The 23,550-nt window shown below is 41.9% G+C and overlaps 1 protein-coding gene across 1 annotated transcript in view; it reads left to right on the forward strand.

Moving 5' to 3' along the window:
* The window catches only part of LOC125446777 (RNA-binding protein with multiple splicing 2), a 103,838-nt gene extending 86,892 nt beyond the window's left edge, over positions 1–16,946 (forward strand). The window contains exons 7-8 of the mRNA XM_048520574.2: positions 13,250–13,319; positions 15,416–16,946. Coding sequence (XP_048376531.1) covers positions 13,250–13,312 — 63 coding nt within the window. The 3' untranslated portion in view covers positions 13,313–13,319; positions 15,416–16,946. The remainder of the gene's footprint in view (positions 1–13,249; positions 13,320–15,415) is intronic.
* The last annotated feature ends 6,604 nt before the right edge of the window (positions 16,947–23,550 follow it).

The following is a 23,550-nucleotide window of genomic DNA, read 5'->3' on the forward strand; positions in this document are numbered from 1 at the left end:
CTGGAGTGTCTGTCTAAAATGGACCTGTACACGGCTGCAGAACATGCTTTGTAGCGCTTGGTCTATTGCAGTTGGCTGGATGGTTGTTTGTGAAGCCAACAGCATGGGGTTCAATTCCCATCAACAGGTTTCCATGAAGGACTCTCCTCAACACCACCTTCCCTGAGGAATGGTGGACATTGCATTAAATCACCAGTCATCAGAGCAGCCTTATGGTATGGTAAGACTATGGCAGTTTGATAATGTATCATCATGATTAAGTTGACATGCTTGAGGCAAGGGTAGAGAGTATTTAATTCAAGGAAGATACTGTGGTTTCTGGAAATCTAAGTCTTAAACAATACCTGTAGGTTTGGTTGCGATTGGAGAGAGAAACAACCAAACTCTTGGTTTGGATAGAAATGTTTTGCAGGGATATTGGGGATGGGGGAAGGCAGGAGATTGGAACGGTTAGAATTGGTGCTAGAGCAATGGTTTGAATGGCTTCCTTTTTCATTGTGATTTTGTGAATATAACATTTCCTTTAGAAAGTTTCAAATCTAGAATTGGGCTGAAGATTAGAGCGACTTGCAAAGTGTTGCCTGGCTGCTCTTTAGAGGTTTTGCAATCCAGGTTCATGTCTGGCAATGTTGACCTGATTTGTACACCATGAAAAGTCCCCAACCATGTTCCCATAGCCCATTCATGGAAAATGTTTTCTGGTTAAGGTTGCTTGACATAACCGTGTGTCAACCACTTGATCCTTCCTTGGCAGCAGCACATCTTTTTCCAGCTGTTGAGAAGTGCAAATTTTATCTGCTATTGCAGCTCAGATCGTGTTGTTCAGGAACTGCACTGGTTGCGTTCGCCTAGTCTGCCTTGTGACTTTTAAACAGATTCTAAATTTTGCTACCCCTATAATAGCTCACTCAGATTCCCCTCCACCTTTTGCTGCTCCTCCAGCAACATTTTGACTTGGATTTTTTTTTTCAAATCCCTCTCAGTAACAACCCTTGTTCAATATTATCCCATTCTGCTCTACAACACACCGGAGACTATACTACTGATTCTAGCCTCTAGCACGCTCTTGATTTTTGATCTTTTGCCACTTGGCAGCTTTACCGCCCTCCACTATTTGTGTCCTAGGGTCAAATTTGCCCTCTAACCCCTTCTCTCTCTTTTATAGGCACTTCATAATCCCTACCTGTTAAATCTCCTTGTACTTTGCTATCAACTTTTTGAATTTTGCAGGATTGTGTATCTTAGTGCATTTAAGCACTAGGTGTGTACAGGACAGGTAAGTTCTCGAAGGAAAGCCAGGAGGAAGGAAAGACATCCAACCGTAGTAAGAAACAGGGTGCCCTTTCCTCTACCACTACCACCTCTATCCTGGCTGCTGCCACCACCTAAACTGTTTCATACAGGTAAAGTATAGATTGTAATCTGTTTCAGGCCCCTCTCTCTGCTCAGTCATTGTGAAGCTGATCCATTTTGGATCTGTATCTAGCCAGAGTTAAATGGCCCACGACAGTTTCTGTGACAATATCTGAAGTTCACCTCCGCACAACTCAGTTTTACTCAGCTCAAATGTGTCTAGGGTAAATGTCCAACTGGAGGGTCTTGTCTGGACAGTTTCATCGCTTGAAATGCTTCCACTGTTGGTTGTTTTAACTTCTTGAGACTCTCTTTAGAGCTGGGAAAGTGTGCTCCTTGTTGCGGAACTTTGCCGGACCACGATGTTTAGTTTGTGATGAGCAGTTTGGAGATTTTTGAGAAGGATGTTTTGAGTTGGCTAGGAGTAAGAATTGCCTTCCATTCCCCCTCATGGGTAACAGGAAGTTCTGGTGTTCTAAACCAGCTGCCTCATTTATGTTGGAGTAGTGAGATTATGGCCCTGTTTTAGCTGCAATCTTGGCTGTCTTTAGTTAAGGCTGCACATCTTAACTTCTGAAAATCTGGAGTGGATTTATCCACCAGACAATTTTCAGTGGATGCTGTGACCCATTCCTGCACTCGATTAATAACCCTAGTCATGCAGCATGGAAACAGACGCTTCGGTCTGACCATTAATCCCAAACAAAACTAGCCCCACCAGCCTGCTCCTGGCCCATATCCCTCCAAACCTTTCCTATTCATGAACTTGTTTAAATGTTTCTCTTTAAATGTAACTGTACTTGCATCTACCACTTCCTCTGACAGCTCATTCTACACATGAACCACTCTATTTTTTTAAAAAGAGGTTGCCCTTTGTGTCTTTATTAATTTTTTTCCTCCAGTTTAAAAATTACCCGTCTTGAAGTCCAACCCCTTCTTCCCCCGCCCAAAACTGAGGAGGAAGACACCTGCTATTCACCTTGAATATAAAATCATAAAGGATAGAAACCACTATAAGATCACCCCTAAACCAGCTATGACTCAGTCATAAAAGTTCCAGCCTCTCTCCATTCCTGGCAACATCCTGGTAACTTTCTTCTAAATCCCATCTGTCTTAATACTATCCTTCTTAAAACAGTGACCAGAACTGGACATAGCATTCCAGAAGAGGCCTCACCAACGTCCTGTACAACCTGAATATGACATCCTAACTTCTGTAGGCAAAGGTCTGAACAATGAAGGCAAGCACGCTAAATGAAATATCGCCTTTACCATCCTACCTACATGTGATGCAAGCTCCAAGGAATTATGTACCTGAACTCCTTGGTCTTGCTTTTAATTGTGTAAGTCCTGCCCTGCCCTTGCATTTGGTCTTACAAACCTCACATTTAATGAATGAATTAAACTCCATCTGTCACTTCTCAGCCCATTGACCCAATTGATCAACATCTTTGTAACCTTAGATAACCTGCTGTGCACTATGCCACCGATCCTGCTGTCATCTGCATACCTGCTAACCATGTCTTCTATATTCTCATCTAAATCATTTATAGGTAGACCCAGCACCATTTCCTGTAGAGCACCACTGGTCATAGGCCTCCAGTCGGGAAAAACAGCCCTCCACCATCTGTCTCCTACCATTAAACTAACTTTGCACCCAATTGGCAAGCTCACCCTCCATCTCATGTGATCTCACTTTTTACTAATTAGTTTACCATATGGAACCTTGTCAAAGGCTTTACTGAAGTCCCAAGTAAATAATGTCTACCTCATCAATCTTCTTAGTTACTTGCTCAAGCTAGGGTTTTTCTTTTGAGGGACACTAATTCCCTTGCACATAACCATGTTGACTATCTCTAATCATTCCTTGCATCTCCAAATGCATCTAAATCTTGCTTTTCAGAATTCCTTCCAACGACTTTCCTCGACTGAAGTCTGACTCTCAAAATATTTAAAAACTACAACTTACTTCCATTTAATTGCCTTATGAACTTACTGGATGGTCTGGAAGAAACACTGTGGCTCAAGGAACAGTTCGGCTTGAAGCACTATAGGAGAGATCCTGACTGCGTATCCCTTTTGGCTGGGAACCTACTTGGCCAGGAACATGGTTGGATAGATTCCTGGTGAATTCTGGAGAAGTGTGCAGATACGGTTCCCTAATTTGATTTTAGCTCTACTGGACACATGAACAGCTTTCAGGGTTAAAGTGACTTTGAAATATTAAATGTTGTTGGCTCTTGATCTATGTGAAACTAAAATGGCACCACCTGCCAAATTTCCAGAGATGGCAGAAGATCATGAATTGAAATCTGATGTCACTGAAGATTACAAGTAGTGGGCAGAGGGATGGACTGATCCAATTCCTGCTGGATTAAAGTGCGCACTTAAGTCAGTAGAATATTTGCACAACTTTTTTTAGGAGAATCTTGTATTACTATATCTCTAACTTTCATTTTCAATGGTGTCAGATTGGGGGGGGGGGGGTGGGTGCAGAAATAGTGGTAACTTTTCTTCAGACCTTTTCATAAAAATAACCTCACCGTGGCAGTTTCCAGAGACCCACTCTTTCAAGGAGACCCCCTAAACTTTTTGAAGTGAAGGGGTACTTTAAGTAGGACACCAGAACAAACTTGAAACCAGTTGCCATGGTAATTAAAAGCAGCAGATTAAAGGACAGTGTTTCGAGGATTCAAACATTGTAATGATAGTACTTTTGATCTGGTACCTTGTTCCACCTCATTTTACAAGCCTGTGGAAGCTGATAACCTAATGGTCTTGGAGGTTATGCTGCTATTTGCAAAAATATGGAAACTCCTTCTCCCCCTGACTTGCACCAAATTTTCGAGGGCCAAAGTGCTGAAACATCAGGTTGTACCTATGCTGAACTCTGAAGGTAGTGGACCAGGTTGAAGCCCTTTAAGAGGAAAAATGCATATCAGATTCCTGGCTTCATTGGGAAAAGGCATAAGATTACAGAAGCAAAAGGTGTGTGTATGTGCGTGTGTTGATGAGCAGTGATCACGTGGAAGCCACTTGAGGAAGAATGTCTGGGATTTGGAGGGCATTGTGGAGTTTTCCTAGAATAAGCCAAGAGAAGTTGGAGTTGATCTCCTCTTTTGTGAATACAGGAAGTGAAGAGAAGGGTGTAAATGGAGAGTTTCAAATTCAAAAGTTCTTTTTCATGGAGCAAATGAGAAACTTTATTCCAAAGATGTCCAAGCTATAAGAAATGGGACTAGAAGGCAACCAATATGAACAATTTGGATGAGACTAAAGGAGGCATGGTTAGTAAGTTTGCAGGGATACCAAAATAGGTGGTGTAGGGGATTATGGTGAAGCTTATCTAAGAGTATAACTGGGTTTTGATCAACTAGGCCAGTGGGCCAAGCATTAGTAGATGAAGCTTAATGTAGATAAATGCGAGGTATTCCCTCTCTTTTTGGTGAATCCTGCCCTGGTTTGTCTTACACAGCCAATGGTAGGGCCCCAATGAGTGTTCTCAAAACAGAAACCTGGGGCTGCACGTGTCCAGCTCCCTGAAAGTGGTGTCACTAGGAGACTGGGTGGTGAAGAAGGCATTTGGCCTGCTTGCCTTCATTGGTCAGAGCATTGAGTTATACCAGAACAAGATGTTGGTATGGTCACATTTGGAGCTCTGGGCACAATTCTGGTGATGTCTTGGCAGGGCTGACATATGAAGACAGATTGGATCGGTTTGGATAATAATCACCAGAGTTTAGAGAGAGAAAGGAGGGAAACTCCGAATTCTATGAAAGTCTAACTGGACTAGACAATAAATGGAAAAAGGGTGATGCCAATAACTGCTCCACCCAGAACCAGGACATGGATTGGGCCAGTTAGGACATTTTTTAAAGTGTTTTTTTTACCCATTGTGTTGAGCTTGTGGAATCCTCTGCTACAGCAGTTGAAACCAAAACACTCTGTTTTCAGGAAGGAAATAGATATAGTTCTTGCAAGGGTAAGTGAGAACAAGGTACAGAATTGAGTGATCAGCCATGATTATATGGAATAGAAGAGCAGAATCAATGGGCTGAATGGTCTCTGATTGTAGTTTGTGTTTGTATTTCCCTCTAACTCTGAGCAAACCTGCTCATGGTTGATTCTGATTGTGACCTTCAGCTTCACATTCCTATCCACTGCCCCATATTCCTATGTTTTGAGACCATAGACTCATTCAATGATAAAACCTCTGCCATCCTCGGGAGTAGAGGATTCTCTATTCTACTCTACTGTACTCTAAATTCTCAGCCTGTTGAGTGAAGAAATTGCTCCTCCTCTAGGCCTAAATGAAGTGTCCCCTTATCTTGAGACACAGATGTTGTTCCAGATTCCTCCATCAGCGAAAGGCCACAATTTTGCATTTTGATGGAAGTAAGGGAAGAGTTGGTTTCAAGAACAGAGGAATCGAGCCCATTTCCCCTTATTGTGTTCTGACATTTTGATATGATTTTAAGGCTGATCCGGCTGTAGGCCAGCTCCTCCCTCTTGCTTGACTCCCTTGTTGATCCAAATTGCAGCATGACCTTGAGCAGTCTCCACTGCTGTTCTGGGGAGGAGGAGGAGGAGGAAGAAGAAGAATGCCACAGACTGACCCACACAATTCTCTTCTCTTCATCATCTTCACTTGATGGTTGACTCTGGTCACCGTGCTCTTGATTTGCATTCTGCAATTGCTCTTGTTTAACGTTCTGCTTTTCGAAAACAAGTTGCCAAATTGGATTAGTTTAGGTTTTCCCACATTATGCTCCAACTGTCTCATTGTTGGCCACTCATGCTCCTGTTGCAGAGTCCTTTTTGTTTTCCTCATTTTCTGATCCAAATTTGACAACCTCCTATGCTGACCCTTTCTTCAATCGCAGACAGTAAGTTGTTGAGCATAGACAAACCACAAGGATGTGTTCTTTAAGTTGCCAACCTGAAAATGGCCCATTTATCCCAACTCTCTCTCCTGCTTGCTGACTGTGTCCCTGTATCCCTGCTCCATCTGGCCAACTACACAGATCTCCTTGGTTTTAGGTAACCTGTGGTTCCTTAAGTTTACGTTTACAGCTGCACACTAACTGCCATTGGAATGAGTTTTTCAAACTGCATTGTCTACATGTCAGGGAGGACCTTGTCGCACTCGGAAGGATTCTCAATTTCTGCTGTCTGTGTGGAATTTTCCCAATTTCACTCCTGAAATGCCTTGAGGGTATTTCTCTCCCTGTCACGGAGAGAAAGCATTTCCGCTGTGTTCTTGTTACATTACTTCAAAACAAAATCGCCCCACCTAAATTCCAGGGTGTGCTCTGCTAGTTTGTGTAATTCCTCTTGAAGTTTAGCATCCCAGTTTATTTATTTTTGTAAACTTGTGTTGCACTTTTTGCTTTTGAAGGTCAGTGTAGCCTTTCTAAAATGTGTAACCTCAAACAGCATTGCATTCCAGCTATTTGATTCTAACTCCTTTAGGCAACTTACCTTGACTCCCTCCAGTTAACTACCTTCCAAAGTTTTGATTCTGTTGCCCCTGAGAGACCAGTTCTATTTTCACTTTGTGGTTTTGTTCTTGGTTGCCCTTCATGCCTTGGAATTTTGTTTCAAAAGCTCCAAAATAGAGACCATGCCAGAGATGTCACCTCACTGTGTAAAGCCTAGAAAAGATTTGTATTTGTGTAGTGCTGCTTATGACCACTGAGGTGTCCAATGTACTGCAGAGCCAATGCTGATGTGGTTTCTAACCTCTTGCAATTTTGATTGAACCCTGTTGCTGAACTCAATGTCAAAAGGAGATGTTTAGGTGTTCTCTTGGAGATAAGTGGCTGGGAATCACCATTGGCCCAAGCCTGAAAGTTGTCCTCTTGCCTTGTATGGGAAGGATTAAATGGTGGTGAACACTAATTATCAATAAACTGATGTCAGACTTGCCTATGAGGGGGTAGGGCAATAACATCCTGTACCTCATAATGGAAATGGTGCTATAGGAATCCTTAACCCACCTGAGGGGTCAGGTGGTAAATGTGCCCCACCAAGTGTTAGTTTTATTTGAGTGTATTGGACTTGAGAGGTCTCTGAATCTAGACCACTTACCTTAGATAAGCCTTCTACTGGTGGAGTTTAGGACTGGAAATACTGAAGAGCCTCACTCTCTTTGGAGCAGCGTAATGAGGTAGTTTATCTGGCTGGTGAAGTCTAGTGAAGAATTTGAGATACAAAACCAAATGTGATAACCTACTTGTGTGCTTTGATTTTCAAATCAAATATGAAAGGTATGAGGAAATAGAACTGATTTCTATATTGTTACCAATATGATCTTTGCCAGTACAATGTCATGTCATGTGTTCCTGCCTAATGGTCAACTAGATGGCTTGAACGAGGATAATTATACTCAAACATTTCATCGTTTCAGTGCCAACTCTTTCTCCACCCCCACCCCCACTCCATTTTCTGCTGCATTGCATTTCCTTGTGCAAGATATTTCAGTAGACCACTTTGTCTGGACATGAACAGCGCATTTTATTGTCAAGCCTGCACCAATATAGCCTGACCTAGCAACTTAAATGCCAATTCTATATCCCTCATCCCTTTTTGGGTTTGGATTTAACATTGTCCATTATGGTTAAGCATTGTTTTTCAGCCTGGAGGCCTCTGGCCAGCGGTGTGCCACAGAGGCGTTTGTTAGTTTGCAGGTTACACAAAAATAGGTAGTATAATGGATAATGACTAAGGTTATCTAACAATATAATGTGGTCTTGATCAACTAGGCCAATTGTTGCAGTTGGTAAAACAAGCTGGAGTGGGACGTGCACAGTAATGGTGGACCCTGGGGACTGTTGTGAGAGCTGAAACCTAGGGGTTCCAGTACATATGCTCCTTCAAAGTGGCGTCACAGGTAAACAGGGTGGTGAAGGCGGCATTTGGCATGTTTTCCCTCATCAGAGCGTTGACTGTAGGAGTTGGGCTGTCTTATTACAGCTGTATTGGTAAGGCTGTATTTGGAGCTCTGCATACAATTCAGGTTGCCCCCCTGCTGTAGAAATGTTACTAACCTGGAAAGGGTACAAAATTATTTAAAGGATGCTAGAGACTGGAAGTTGAATTCAAGATAGGCTGGGACCTTTTTCCCCTGGAGCATAGGGGGCTGAGATGACCTTAGAAGTTTAAAATCATGGGCATAGGTAAGGTGAATGACACAGCCTATCTTCAAGGTAGGGGAGGCCCAAACAAGAAGGCATAGGTTTAAGGTGAGCAGGAGAGATTTAAAAGGGATACAAGGGGCAACTTTTTCATGCAGAGGGTGATGTGTACAGGAAACAAACTGCCAGAGGAAGACTTAAAGGTGGGTACCATTACATTTTAAGACATTTGGACAGGTAAGTGGAGGGGAGAGGTTTAGTGAGATATGGGGCTAGACCATTCCTGAAAGTCATGCTGGTTATTTTAAGATTGTCTCCAAGTTGTAGGCCACTGGGGTGTGTTAAATTGCCGAAAGTATTTTGCTGCTAGAATGCTGCATTAAGTTCCCTTTTTAATATCTCAATCAAATTGCTCCTTAACCTTTAAACTAGCCTTCAACAGGCATGTTAAAGTAAATGTTCCTGTTTTACCTCGGAGCCAGGGATGGTTCTGCTAAGTCAACACAGCATTTCATCCAACTCCAGTGTATTCTTGCCGAGATGTAGTATCCAAGATGTGGTGATATGTGCCTTTTGAGGGATTTCTATCCTGTTCCTCTTAAAGGGTCTTGTCAACCTATGCTGAGGTGTCTGCTCCATGGAAAGCAGAGTATATGGTTTTGAGTGGTTTTTAAATTAGACAAGTGAGTGTGAGTGAAGTCAGGGTCTGAGACCCAGAGTGTGTGTTAGACTTTTAGTTGGGCATTTTGGAGTTGAAGCTGCTAGATTTGTTCTTTTCCGGTTTCCCCTTCTAGGAGGAGATAGCAAATGAGGATAGTTTTTTCTTTGCTGAATTTGCCTTTGCTATATTGGAGCAATTGATAAGTAGTAGTTAAATAATAAGTATTTGAATAGTTAAAGTTGTGCCAATATTGTTTATATTTTAACTGTGAGAGTCAAGGATAGTGTGTATTGTTTAAAGCCTGGTAGTTAGACCAATCGAATCACTCATGGAACTCAGCACCTTACACTTGCCTTTTTAAATATGATGAAAGTTAGGGTCTAGGCTATCTCCTTGGTCTACTACTTAACAAAAACTATACCCTTGTATTCAAACAATGGCCTAAAGAGGACATTGCCTTAATGAAAAATGATTTTAGCCCTAGAATTCTAGTCCTGTAGACATGAATGCCAAGATTGCATTAGCTTTTCTCCCTCCGTTTTATCCTCTGTATCTGTCCATTGTTTAATGTATGCATGTGGGTCTCTTAGATTTGAATTCACTTCTACCATTTAGAAAACACTCTGGTCAATCTTCTCCCTGTTCAAAAACAGTTGAACCCTCATTGCTTACAATGGAATCTATTTGCAAGTTTTGCCCAGCCATTAGATCAAGACCTCAATCGTCTTCTGCCTCCATCGACACTCTCTACAATGCTACATAGCTTTGCCATTAGTGGATTTGGATGTGTGGCTTTTTATTTCATTGTGCATTGTAGCAGACTTCCTGAAAGCAGAGTCCTCCAGGGACAATGCTTCCTCTGATTTGGGTGAAATCAGAGCAGTTCCTTCCTGATACAATTCCCCTCAAAAGTGGCAGCTCACATCCCAGTGCTGTTTTATTGTCTCCATCTCTCTGGCTTCAGTATTTTCTTTTTTCTCCCCCTGCTTCCAAACAAAGCCAAAGCCTCAACGTACAGTTCTCGTCATTTGAAATGACCTTTGCTAAATAGTTTTTATTTTGAGAATTTTTCAGATGTTAGAAGCCACAATACTTGCACAATTTGGAATATAATTATGTAATTTAAAATAAACTGAACTAATGAAGCAAACTTAAGTCATAAAGCATTGAAATGAGACAGTTTAGCCAATCGGCCCTCTGTTGTGTAACCTACTCATTAGACCCATTCTCTGGCTCGTCCCCATGGCCTTTCATGGATATTGCCTTTTGTTAACAAGTAATAGATGCAATTCCATTTAGAAAGTTATTTAAATCTCTTTTCATAATGCGCTTTTTCAGGCAGTGTTATAGAGAGACAGCACGGATCAGGCCCTTCAACCCAACTTTGTGCATGCTGACCAGGGTCTTCTGAACTGAACCAGTCCAATTTTTGCCTGTGTTTGACCAATATCCCTCCTAAAACTTGCCTATCCATGTGCCTGCCCAAATGTCTTCTGGATGTTGTAATTGTACCCACCTCTATCTAACACTTCCTTTGGCAGCTTGTTCCATGTATGCACCACCCTCTCTGTGGGGGGGCGGGGGAGAAAATTGATCCTCTGGTCCCTGTCAAATCATTCCTCTCTCACCTTAAAACTGATGCCCTCAAGTTTTGGTCTCCTAGATTCTGACTTGAATGGAGTTTGCATCTCCCCTCTGGTGCTTTTGATATTTAATGCCTGACTATTTGGATCTCTTTACCTCTCCACATTTACTGTTGATGAAACTTGGATTAGTCAATTTGCTGCAGCCATGATTGTAGAGTTGTACTGGCCTCCAGCATTGACACTGCAGTCAAATATGAATCCAGAACACATGGGAGTTTGAAGTAAAAGTTCACCAGTCATCAAAGCTTGACCCCTGCTTCTCTCTTTTTTTTTTAAAAGGAGGTTTAACAACACTGCCATTTTATGGCCCAAATGCAGATGACCTCTGTAGATATTGGAATTTGATTTCTTTGCCTTTTCTAACTAATTCTGTTGTCTGAAGCCTCCAGTTCTTGCTCTGTTCCATTCTGAACAGACCTGGACATGTGCTGTCTTTTTTTCATTTGCAAACCTAAATTAATTGGTCCCTCTCTCTTTTTTGGCTTAACAATACCCCACCCCAGAGAAGAGCATGTTTTTGCAACCAACAACCTGAAATAGGGTGCTGTTAACTTTGCAAAAATGATTTTTCCAATTTTTGATTCATTTCAATGTTCAATTCATCAAATTGCTTCTCTCTCTCTCTCCCTCTTGTCCCACTCCTGCAACCACCACCCCCCCCGCCCTTTCCTTTTACATTCAGAATTTTGTTTGGTGCCAGGATAAATCTGGTGACATTGATTAAAAATGTCTGACAGTCACATTTCATGTTAAATCCAGCCATTTTTAAATGAAATGGTCATGCATAAATATGCATGAATTGAGTGGAGGCCCCATACTTTAAGTTTTTAAATTCTGGAATGAGAGGTTAGCCCACATTCTCATCAGACTCTTTGAGCAGAGGGGTTCAAATCACCCAATGCTAATCCAATATTGCAGTAAGGCCTATGTTGAGCACTGCAACATTGGATTAATGTTTAGCCTGAGCCCCCTCTGCTCAATATCAGTGAATGCAGAGTGTATCACTGCTGCTGACATGATCCAACATTGCACAAGGTGTAAAGTAATGGGATTTGCATCAGAATTGTGCATCACCAGTTGCTTGATGTCAAGGCCACGTGGCTAGAGGACTGACGTGCTAGAGACCTAACCTGGCACTGAGCAAATATTGACTCAGTTCAAAGTAGAGTGCTCCTGCAGCACAGACTCCCAGCTTTGTTACTTCGGAAATTTGCTTGGTGCCAGGCTTTAGACTCCCAATGTGTGGTGCCCTTGGATTTCCCCTCCTAAATTTTGAGGTTGTCTAAGTGTCAAGAATAGAACGTCTCAGTTTTTTAATTTGAAGGGTTTTGTGGTGTAATCTGCATAACTGTGGAGCTTGGATTGCACTAAATGACTTTTTTTTTCCTCTTGCATATTCGTGGGCAGCTTGAGTCCAACTTGTTTGAAATACTTCGCCAAGTTTGTACTGTGAGCCCATGCTGCTTTCAACTTATCCCTGGGACAGGAAATCACTGTCCCTTTTTAGTTTTAAAGCCCATAATTCATTGTTGTTGAGCTTGTAGCTGCAGAGCAGCCCTGCAAACCAGATCTTGGCCCTACAGTACCAGCAGGCAATGTTTATGGTTTGAATTGACTTCAATTCAAGAAGAGTAAGTGTGGGAACAATTGCATATTACAGCATTATTCTCCTCTCCAGCCTCCTCTTTAGCATTTTAAAAGACTTGAGAGCAGAGTTGGCTACAATGTATAAACGTTCTCTTTAATGATTTATGTGCTAATCTAGAGATCGCTAGTAAATTTTGAATGTGGATCGAATGTAATAGGGATGGATAAAATGTCAACTGTTTCAGTAGAGGCTATAAAAGCACACTGAACTAGAATGCATTGATCAGCTTGGTTCCAAAGCAAGCTAGTGCTTGTAGTTGGATGTCTTGTGACTCTTTAACTAAATCTACAATTTACCAATGCCTCCCAAAATCAGAATCCACATCAGTTACCTGTATGTACCAATAGCCTCTGAGGTATGTGATGTTAGCAGTCAATGTTCTTGACAATAATTTAACATTACCACTGGAGGCTTTGTTCTTTTTGTTATGTAAAGTTCTCCACGATGCCAGAAAAGCAGACCAAGCTGAGTATTGGTTACAAAGCCAGCAAACTTATTTTTTTTCAGACAAGGGTGGCTCTTGTCATTTTGAAGGTCGTGTCTGTCTTGATGAATTTAGCACCAGCATGCAGTGGAGCTCACTGGTACCCACAGCTTACCTGCTGTTTCAAATCTGGGAAATGCTTTTTGGATCAGCCTAAAACTGAAATGGAGACTTCACTTGGTAGCTGAATGCTGTCATCAGCAATGCGGAAGGCATTTTAACTTGTGCATTGAAAAGTGACTTTGGCAACTGGAATAGTCATCTACCTTAAATCTGTCTTACAACCACAATGTTTTGTTTTCGTTTTGTCGTTCATTTCAGATGCGCTGGTATCCTCCATCCGAAGCATCTCCACAAGGATGGAAATCTCGTCAGTTCTGTTAAGTATTTAGTAAGTACCTTTTTGGTTGCTAATTGCATCAGTCTGCATTGCTTCTACTGTTCTTGCCTTTTTTTGTCTTTCTCCTAGTTGCTCAAATTTGTGTAGAGGTTGGTGTGGAAATGTTTATCTGTTTGGAGTATCTTAATTCCCTGCTGAGTCTTGAAAATCCTAGCTCAAACTGTTGCATTTTTGGTCACCTTTTTTTAATCACTGAACCTATCAAGCCCTTTGTCAGATGTACAGTACAGAAATGCCTTTTTGGTCCAACTCCTCCCCTGCCAACCAGATATGCAAATTTGTACAGGCCCATTTGGCCCATATCCCTCGATACACTCTCTTCCTATTCATGGACCCATCCAGAGACCTTGGTTTTTTGTTTGTTTGGATGTTGTTGTAATTGTACCAAACGCCTCAACTTCCTGTGGCAGCTCATTCCATGCACCCACCACCCTCTGGAAAAAGTTGTTGTCCGTTGTGTCCCTTTTTTAAAATCTTCCCCTGCGCCGCCCCCCCCCCCCCCCCTCACCTCAAACCTATCCCCACTAATTTTGGACTCCCCTAACCTGGGGCAAAAGCCTTGCCTATTTCTGATTCATGCCCCTCACGATTATTTTAACCTCTGGAGGCTGAGGAGTGACCTTACAATCTCCAGGGGAAAATAATCTCAGCTTATTCAACCCATCGCTGTAGCTCAGGCCCTCCAACTACAGCAGCATCCTTGTAAATCTTTTCTGAACCTTTTCAAGTTCCACAGCTTTCCTATAAGCAGGGAAGCCAGAACTGAATGCAGTATTCCAAAAGTGACCTAAGCAATTTCTGTGTCTCGATCGCACTAGCAGGCCCTTCATTTATCAGTGTTCCGTGTGTAACCTTTGAATCAACTACCCTCAGGAATGGCCTAGCAAGTCCTATACGTTTGAGGGTAATAAATGCTGGCCTTGCCAGGCCTACCCACCTCCCCAGGAACAATAGATTTTAAAGAGAAAGGAAATTTGATCTCCATGATTTTAAGAACTAGAAAAATGTTCCTTGCAACATTACAAAAAGCAGTTGTATATGAAAAGTTCCAGAAATAATTCTCTCAACCAAGTACTTCTGGAATTTGTCCAAGTCGCGTTTTGTGCAATGTTTTGTATTCTGGAATGCTTTAATTTCACGCTGCACTAATAGTAGGCCGTCTAGACATTCATCACTTATTTTCAAATAATAATGAATTAATAATACAGACCGTTTATCCAGTAATATTCCCTATAGGTTAGCTGGAAAAAGCTGTTCAATTAGTCCCTTTCCTAATAGCCCTCAAGTCTCCCTCTCGTGCTCGCGCTCTCTCCCTGTGTATCTACTTCCCCCACTATTGAAGGGCAATGAATTGTAACTATTAACATTCCTGTTTTTACTTTTTAAAAATCCAGATTTCACTTCTGTTCTGCCAACTGTTTTAAATCTGTGGCTGCTGACCTTCCTGACACACAATCTCTTATTTACTTGAGTAAATTGCTTTGGCATTTCTGATGACATCTGTCTCCGCTGAGGACGACAAACCCCAGCTTCTCCAATCTCTCAACATAAATAATTATCTATTAACAGGATGTGGGTGTTACTGGTGAGGTCAACATTTTATTGTCCATCCCTAATTGTCTAAAGGGGAGTTGAGAGTTGACCACATTGCTGTGGGTCTGGAGTCACAGATAGGCCAGACAGGTTTTTCCGCACTAAAGAGCGAATAATCCATAGGCTAGCTTTTAATTCCAGATTTTTTTAAAAATTAAATTCAAATCCCACTATCTGCTATGGTGTGCCTCGACCCTAGTTCTCCAGAACGTCAGTATGAGATTTTGGATTGCAATGACCAGAGATGACCTTCCCTGCCTGCCTGACAGACACCCCCCCCCCCCCCCCAACCTAAAAGGAGTAGAAATTATAGTTCCAAGTCTGAGATGATGCTGGGACTATGCACTTGCAACTTATTGATTTTTGAGGCTGTTGTAGACTTCCAGAAATGTACGAAACAATTGAGAGGTAAGTATTTACCTTTTTGAAATGTTTTGCAGAGCTCAACATGTTATCAAATGTTTTAAACGGGGTTTGTGCCTTCCTCTTTCCAGACTGCCCTTATCCAAGAATTCAGATTTCTCCATGGAGTGATGTGCAAGGACAGACTGGATTTTTGTTTTCAGGTTCAAGTTTGCTGAAGGAGATTTTGGATAACTGGCTCATTTCCACTCAACTTGGAGGGGGTGGAGTGGTCACCTAAGGACTGTGGATTTAAGAACTTGACTGGTGAACATGTGTTTTTTTTCCATGTGGGAGGACCTATAACCTGGCAGTCTGATCCATCTGATGCAAGGACCAACAAAAAATGGCACCCCTGCTGTGAAGCTACAAAATTAAAAGGTTGACATTAATGGAACTGGTGAAGTGCAATGGCACACCATATCTAATGTATTTTCTTTTTAAAACCTTTTTTATTTTGCAAACGCACCCATCGGGTCTTCATGTTTGACCCTTCTCTACCCCCCCCTCCCCCCCCCGGTCCCTTTTTCTATAGACCTGGTGCGAGGATGGTTTGGCAAAGTAGAATTAAGCAGTTCCTGGCTAGAGATGCTCTTTCGGGAGGAAGCTTTCATCACCGGAGGTTTTTGCTTTTATTTTTTGGAGGGATCTTCCAGCCTGACGTTTCAGGATGTCCACCAGTTTACTTTTGATGTTGCCACAGCCTTTTTTCTTTTGTTTAGTGCCCTTATCTTGTTAACTTGTTTCTTCTGGAGAAAACCGTCTTGCCAAATATCAGCTGTTCCTGTTAAAAGTATTTTGAATGATATTGAGTACAAGTATTTTTGTACTGGTGTAATGAAGAATATTTATGCATCAAGGATTTTTGTGCAATTAAAATTGTAATCTGTATTATAACTTAATGTTAGTTCAGTTGTGTTTTGGAAATGCTGATTATAGCCCATATGGTAGTTTAAGAAAAGGTGCAATTGTATTTTTTTGCTTACTTTGCTTGGTGTTAAGTACTTAAAGTATTAAGAGTGTGGTTGTTTTTGCTTGTACAAGGACTGCAAGATTTGAGATGTAAGTTGCTGATCCTTCTAGAATGTGAAACTGGATTATAAAAGACAGAATGTTAAATAGCTTTTTTGCAGTTGTTTATGATTCTCCAAGGTTCCATGAAGCTGCAGATTTCTTGCACAATTTTTGAACCGGACTTGCCGTTCTAATGCTGTTCCTGTGGTGCTCATCAACTACTTTTTAAATAGGGAAAATGACTCTCAATGCTACTGTAACTTTTGTGGTAGAATGGACCATATCCATTGCCTGTGGATGAGTCAATTGCAAACTTTTGTGCAATATTTTAAACTTGTGATCTTCTGATAATCCACTCACCAGTGTAACTCCCCCGGCCCGCAGAGGAAGTGACTGCATGCAATTTATTCACTGGGTTTGTTATTCATTATATAATAGAAATTATAATTCCAAGTCTGAGATGGTGCAAGGACTGTGCACTAGCAACTGTTTTGGTTTTGTGGGGGATTTGAAGGTGCCTGAAATAACATACAAAGCAAGAAATGTGGAGCTGTAATCTTTTGTGTTAACATTCCCTGTTTTTTTTAAATTATAACAAGTTCCTATCCATTCCAGTTTTCACTCTGACTTACTGAGAGGTGATACTGTGTCTCCCAGACTGTACAGTTCTGCCCATCCATGCTCTCCTTCAGTTGTAGGTTCTGTGCACACATTTGCTGATGTTTAATGACTGATATGGGCAGGGTGATGGGTTTCTAGTTGGTTTGAAGGGATTGAAATGCTTAGTGTACGTACATTGTCTTTTTAAAACCTGTTTAAATGCGCAGTAACTCGACTGTCAGTCATGAACACTGATGCCTTCCAATGCAATATTTAATACAACTGTTGGGAAGTTATCTAAAATTGATATCAACTGTTTAAATTTGTCTAAAGATTATATTGATTTCCGGGCTAAGTTGTCATTTCAATATTGCAAGAAGCTAAATGTACATTTCCTGTTAACTTCTGGGAATTAAAATGACTTTTTAGATGGAGCGTAATACTACCAGATGAGACCAATAAATGCAAAGACAATAAGCGTTTTTCCAATAATCTGTGTTGAAACAAATGAAGACTACACATGAAATTGCCTGTGTTTGCAAATATTATACTTCAGCCTCTCTGTGTTTGGAAAGTTGTAGTTTTACCCTTAAAGGCAGCGGCTGAAATGTGGAGCTGTCCTTGCATTTTTGCCTGGATCTGTCGTCAGTAGGTTACCAATTTTCAAATTCATGAAGATGACCACTCACTCTTTGAATTCAGTGATCTGTGTTCATGGTAGTGTCGTCCCATTGTAGCATCCAATTAGTTCTGTTTTGGGATTTTGCTGATATATTCATATATCAGTCTGGTGAGGTAAATCAGAATACCTCATCAAGTATGTCTGTCTGCTGATCCTGGATCCTCTTCTGCATTCTTCTTTCAACCGGTGTTGGTCTCCAGGCATCATGGTAACAGTACATTGGAGGATCTATTGGACCATGGGATTTTCGGATGGTGGTTGTATGCATTCTTCCTGTTGCTAATGACCCGCAGTCTCCAATTGGCAGATTTTTATTCAAAATTGATCCCATTTTGTGGGTTGACCACTGCACAATCCTTCTGGAATGAAATCCTGCTGTTACCCTGAGGAGAACAGTCCACTGTTGCATGGCACTGCCCAATCAATTTCCATCAGTGACTTTGCCTTTTTAATTGAGTTCAGAAGTAAGGATGCGCACTGCACAAAGTTCAGCAACATTTGCAACAACTCTGGATCACGCACAAGGGCTCAGTGGTTAGCACCGTTGCCTTACAATGCCAGGGACCCGGGTTCCCCTGGCGACTGTCTGTGTGGAGTTTGCACATTCTCCCCAAGTCTGTGTGGGTTTCCTCTGGGTGCTCTGGTTTCCTCCCACAGTCCAAAGGTGGATTGGCCATGCTAAATTGCTTTGTGTTCTGGGATGGGTCTGGGTGGGATGCTCTGAGGGTCAGTGTGGACTTATTGAGCTGAAGGGCCTGTTTTCGCACTGTAGGGATTCTATGGTTTAAGTGTTCTATTTTGGATCGTTTGGTGCGACGTCCAAATGTTTGAATATTTGCTTCCTTCAGTGTTTTGAGTGCTGTTGTACGCTGCCAAAATGCAGGTCTGGAGATAATGTCCCAAATGCCGTTGTCCATTTCCCCTCTGTGCATGTTTGTCCAGTAGCGTTAGTACATCTGCAACCTCTACACACCTGGGGTGAGTTGATGATGAATGTTGACAGCGCACATTGCTTCATGCAGGCTCATTCACCTTCAGGTGGTGTTGGAACATGTGTCTGGTGTAGACTTAGAAACATAATTAGGTGCAGGAGTAGATCACTTGGCCCTTTTTTTTGAGCCTGCACCATCATTCCACAAGATTACAGCTAACTTGACTTCAGCTCCTGTGTACCTTGAAAAGGCCTTCACTGCAACTTGCTGATTTCCCCTTGTTGAAAATTTATTGTGGGGCATTTCTCCAGCAATTTGCTGCCAGACTTGAGTTTCTTCAGTTTCTGTTTCAGATTTCTACACTTTTTTTTGGGTGGGGGGGGGGGAGGGGAGAATGCTCCATCTGTTTGAATCTGCCAAACTGGGCTTCTGGAATGCACTAACATTCTGTCCATTGGACGGTCTGTGATGCAGAAACATCTTCAAGTGGAATGAGACCTGTAATGTCTCAGCTGTATACCCGATGGTATCTGCAGATTTCTCGATCCAGTTGAGCTTCCTGTAGATGATGGACTTGCTCAGTGATCAGGAAGTGTGTACTTGCCAGGCTAGTGACTGACTGTCAACCTCAAAGATGGTGAACGGAGACTTTGTTCACAGTAAAGAGTTGATTTTGTTCAAACGATTAGTCAGCTTAGTGATTCATCCTACTACACTTGGGGCGGCACGGTGGCTCAGTGGTTAGCACTGCAGCCTCACAGCGCCAGGGACCCTGGTTCGATTCCAGCCTCGGGCGACTGTCTGTGTGGAGTTTGCACATTCTCTCCCCGTGTCTGTGTGGGTTTCCTCCGGGTGCTCCAGTTTCCTCCCACAGTCCAAAGATGTGCAGGCTATGTGAATTGGCCATGCTAAATTGCCCATAGTGTTCAGGGGGGTGCGGGTTATAGGGGGATGGGTCTGGGTGGGATGTTTCAAGGTGTGAACTTGTTGGGCCAAAGGGCTGTAGGTAATCAATCTAATTTACACTTCACAGATTACCAATGGCAAGCCAAAGAATATTGCAAGCATGATTCAATTGCTGTTGGGATGTAACAGCCATGACCAAGAGTGCCAACATGCATGTTTTTACCATCAATTCCATTGTGTACCCGCAAGGCCTTCAAATCTGAAGTCAGGACTACACCTGCTCAATAAGCCTATGAGGCTGCAGAGGATATGACACTCTTACAGCTGATGTTCCTGTAGTGTACTGAAGTTGTGATCAATCCCAAATCCAGAACAATTCAGTTGCTTAAGCTTGTGATGTCTGTCACGGCAGTGAGAAAGCTGTTTATAAAAAGCTGACCATTTGTCACTTCACTTCAAAAATTACCTTTTGATTCTAACGGCTAGGGAATGACACTGCCCACGCTTTTAGCGATTGAATAAATATGAAGTACTTTTTGGGTGGAGTTAAAAAGCAGAATATATGGTTAACATTACAGAATTGAGGTACAGAAGGTTCAAGGTGAACAGCAAGCAATTTAAGGATACTAGTAGGATGCTATCCTCTTTATTGCAAAAGGAATTGAACATAAGGGATCTTGGGCTTCAACTATGCAGCACATTTGGTGAGACCACATCTCAGAATATAGTTTTGGTCTCGAAGGAAGGATGGAAATGCATTGGAAGTGTTTCAGAGGAGGCTTACCAGGTAAGTAGAATTCCCCCTTCAAGAATACGCTAAGTTTGTATTCCTCAGTCTAGAGTGAGAATTGGTTCAATTGATGGGTACAAGGTCTTGAAAGTGGATCTTTCTCTTCTGGATCTGTTCATAACAGGGAGGCACTTTTTTAAAAATTAGTTCATGCTTTTGGAGCAGAGGGGTGGGAGAAATCCTTCTGAAGGTTTTGTGACTTTTCCTTAGGCAGTGGAGGTGTGTACATTTTGAGTATCTTGGTGGGTAGGTTCTTTTTAGGTGAGGAATCGCAGGTTATTGGGTATAGGTAGGAATGTGGGGTTTTGAGCACAGATATCTGCCGTGATCTTATTGCGTAGGCTTGAGGTGATAAAGGGATGAGTTCTGTTCCTAACCCCTAATTGTACAAACAAACACTAAACTGATTCATACATGCTTCTGTTAAAATGCATCTTTCTTGCTGGTCATTGTGCAATTAGTTGAAAATGAAATGAACGCCAGGCTATGTATTTTTGCTTTGTCATTCTTGGGTGATTTTTGTGCAAGTTATGCACGGAGTTACAAAAGTAGATTGCTGGAAAAGCCCAGCAGGTCTGTCCGCATCTGTGAAGAGAGATTAGGATTAACATTTTTGGGGTTTGGTGACCCTTCCTCTGAACGCGCTTTTTTTTCCAGCAAATTCTGTTTTTGTTTGATTTGATTTACAGCATTTGCACTTCATTTTGGTTTTTACACATTGAGTTAACTATTTCTGCACTCTATGCGGTATCCCTTTTGAGATCATCCTTCAAAACCTCCATCACAGACCGAGACTGTAAAGTACCCTCACTGAGTGAGCAAGCTCTCACTTCTTGGCAGCTCTGAGTCGGCAACTCAGTCAAGCTGTGATCTGACTGGAATGAACCACAGTTTGTTCTGTACCACCTGGCTGTATTAGATTGTTTTGTTTGGGCTACAGTGTTCGACATAATATTGGCATCAATTTGCTCTGCGCACACTTAAAGTTCAATAGGAATCCCAGGTTGCAACTTCACCTTTTTCAGCTTCATCTCCATTGCACAGAGTTTTTCCACATCTGTCTCCATTTTTCCTTTCAAAACTTCAGTTGATCTCTCAGCATTGGGCAGAAGCTATATCTTGCTAACATTTTAAATGTTATGGTATGTAAGGTGACCACTACTATGCACTGTTGAGTCTTTAGGCTCCCAGTCACCACTTTGAAATCTTTTCTATTGCCCATGCTGCTGAGATGGTGTCTGGTTAACCAATAGTGGTTTCTCCTTGCGCAAGTTCTACAATGGTGCATCTTTTAACTTAAACAAAAACTGAAAGAACTGTGGATGCTGGAAATCAGACAAAAACACGGTTGCTGGAAAAGCTCAGCAGGTCTGACGGCATTTGTGCAGAGGTGGAGTGACCCTCAGAACCCAGAAAAGTACATCATTGCTTCATCCTGCAGGTAGTTCAGCTTTCTACTCAATGAACAAACTGAGGGCTCAGTAAGGGATTCAGATTGAGTTGGTGGTGGGGGACAGCCGTTGAAAGATTTGGACAGCTTGGAGTGTTTTGCTACTGAAGTGAGAGCCAGGTTTGTGGCAAGCTTTGATAAGTTAGCTGTAGAGAAGGACACTTTTTCTAATTATGGGTGTCCAAAGCCAGAACCCATGACTTGCCCCTAAATTTCTGATGGGGTTTAGTAGTAATATCTACTTGTGGGATTGAGCCGTTAAGGTGATTTTAGTATTGATAAGGAGAAGTTAGATGAGACTGGGTGGAGACAGATGGAGTAAGGGCTGAGTAGGCTTTGCAGAGTACGGAGAGGCAGAGGGCCATTGGGACAAATAGCTTGACTGAGCTTAATATTGTAAGCATTGGACCTCTGCTTCATTCTCAAGACACTCACTGAACTTTTCTAACTAATTTTAGACCCCATATCTACCTCATGAGTTGAGGTACAATCTCAGGCTTCAGCCAATTTAAGTTTCCAGGTTATTCTGTTTCCGTTCTGAAGATTTACTTGCAATTCTCCACCTTTTTTAATTTCAAAGATTCATAAATCTGATATTCTTGAATGCAAACTGAGTGAGACAGTTGTGTGTACCGCATAGTCACTTGCATTTTAAGATGTTTGAGCAACCTGTAAAAACGATTGTCTTTTCTACACTTTTTTTTACTTCTACTCTACTGCCTGTCCTCCCCACCTAATGAGTATACTTCTCTCAGAAAACCCTTTTTTATCAACTGGAGGAATCCAATGTGTAGAATTTGCTTAAATATGAGCATAATGCAGAGTAATCAAGTTGCCTGACCAAGTCCGTTACTGTTTGGAGATCTTTGCAAATACTGAGGTGTTTCCTTATTCTCAGATGGTCTTCAGTAGCTTCAATTCCTCCAATTGAATTTACATCCCAAGGTGGTAATTTTGTATGAAGGAATTGGGCTCACCTTGCATATTGACAATGCATTTAACCATGTGAGACTCTCCAAAGCCCATGTTTTGACCAATGGTCAAGTATTAAATCCTAACTCATTTGTTTTATATTCTGGACTGAAAATATGGCCAAATTACACTTGATATTGGGACACCTTAGCATTTGAGAATCAAAAAGCTGGCCAGGTCAAAGTAAAATGGGTCAGTTGACGTGCACTTTTTCCTGCATAAGTCAGTCATACCTAAAAGGTGCAGGAGCCCTTTTTCCATCTAGAAGCAGCAACTCGACTGTTAGCGATCTTTGGCCCCATTCCAAGCCATTCCATGTTTTACTTTAAATGTTTGCATATCTGACGGAAAATCTCAAGATAATAAAATGTGGGGCTGGATGAACACAGCAGGCCAAGCAGCATCTCAGGAGCACAAAAGATGACGTTTTGGGCCTAGACCGACATCAGCTTTTGTGCTCCTGAGATGCTGCTTGGCCTGCTGTGTTCATCCAGCCTCACATTTTATTATCTTGGAATTTGCCAGCATCTGCAGTTCCCATTATCTCTGACTGAAAATCTCCTTGTTTTCTTTTCTGTATCGCCTTTTTTTAAAGGATGGATTCCACTTCAAATTCAAATCAAGTACAACAGCCTACATCTATCCCATATTTTCTGAACTCTTCCTACTTTTTTTAATTCTGATTCTCCATCACTTAGTGACATATCAAAACGGGTCTTTGCCCACTTCCCTGACCATGCAGATCAATGTGACTGAGTAAGACCCTTGCCTGGCATGACATACAGTCTGCAGACAAGCAGTGTGGAACTCCTCTCCGAGGGGAGAGAGAAGCTAACTGTCTTCAGTCCTCAGGGCTGTACAAGATTAGAATCTGGTATTTG

This window comes from Stegostoma tigrinum, chromosome 36, assembly GCF_030684315.1.
Source record: "Stegostoma tigrinum isolate sSteTig4 chromosome 36, sSteTig4.hap1, whole genome shotgun sequence".
NCBI classification, from domain to species: domain Eukaryota; kingdom Metazoa; phylum Chordata; class Chondrichthyes; order Orectolobiformes; family Stegostomatidae; genus Stegostoma; species Stegostoma tigrinum.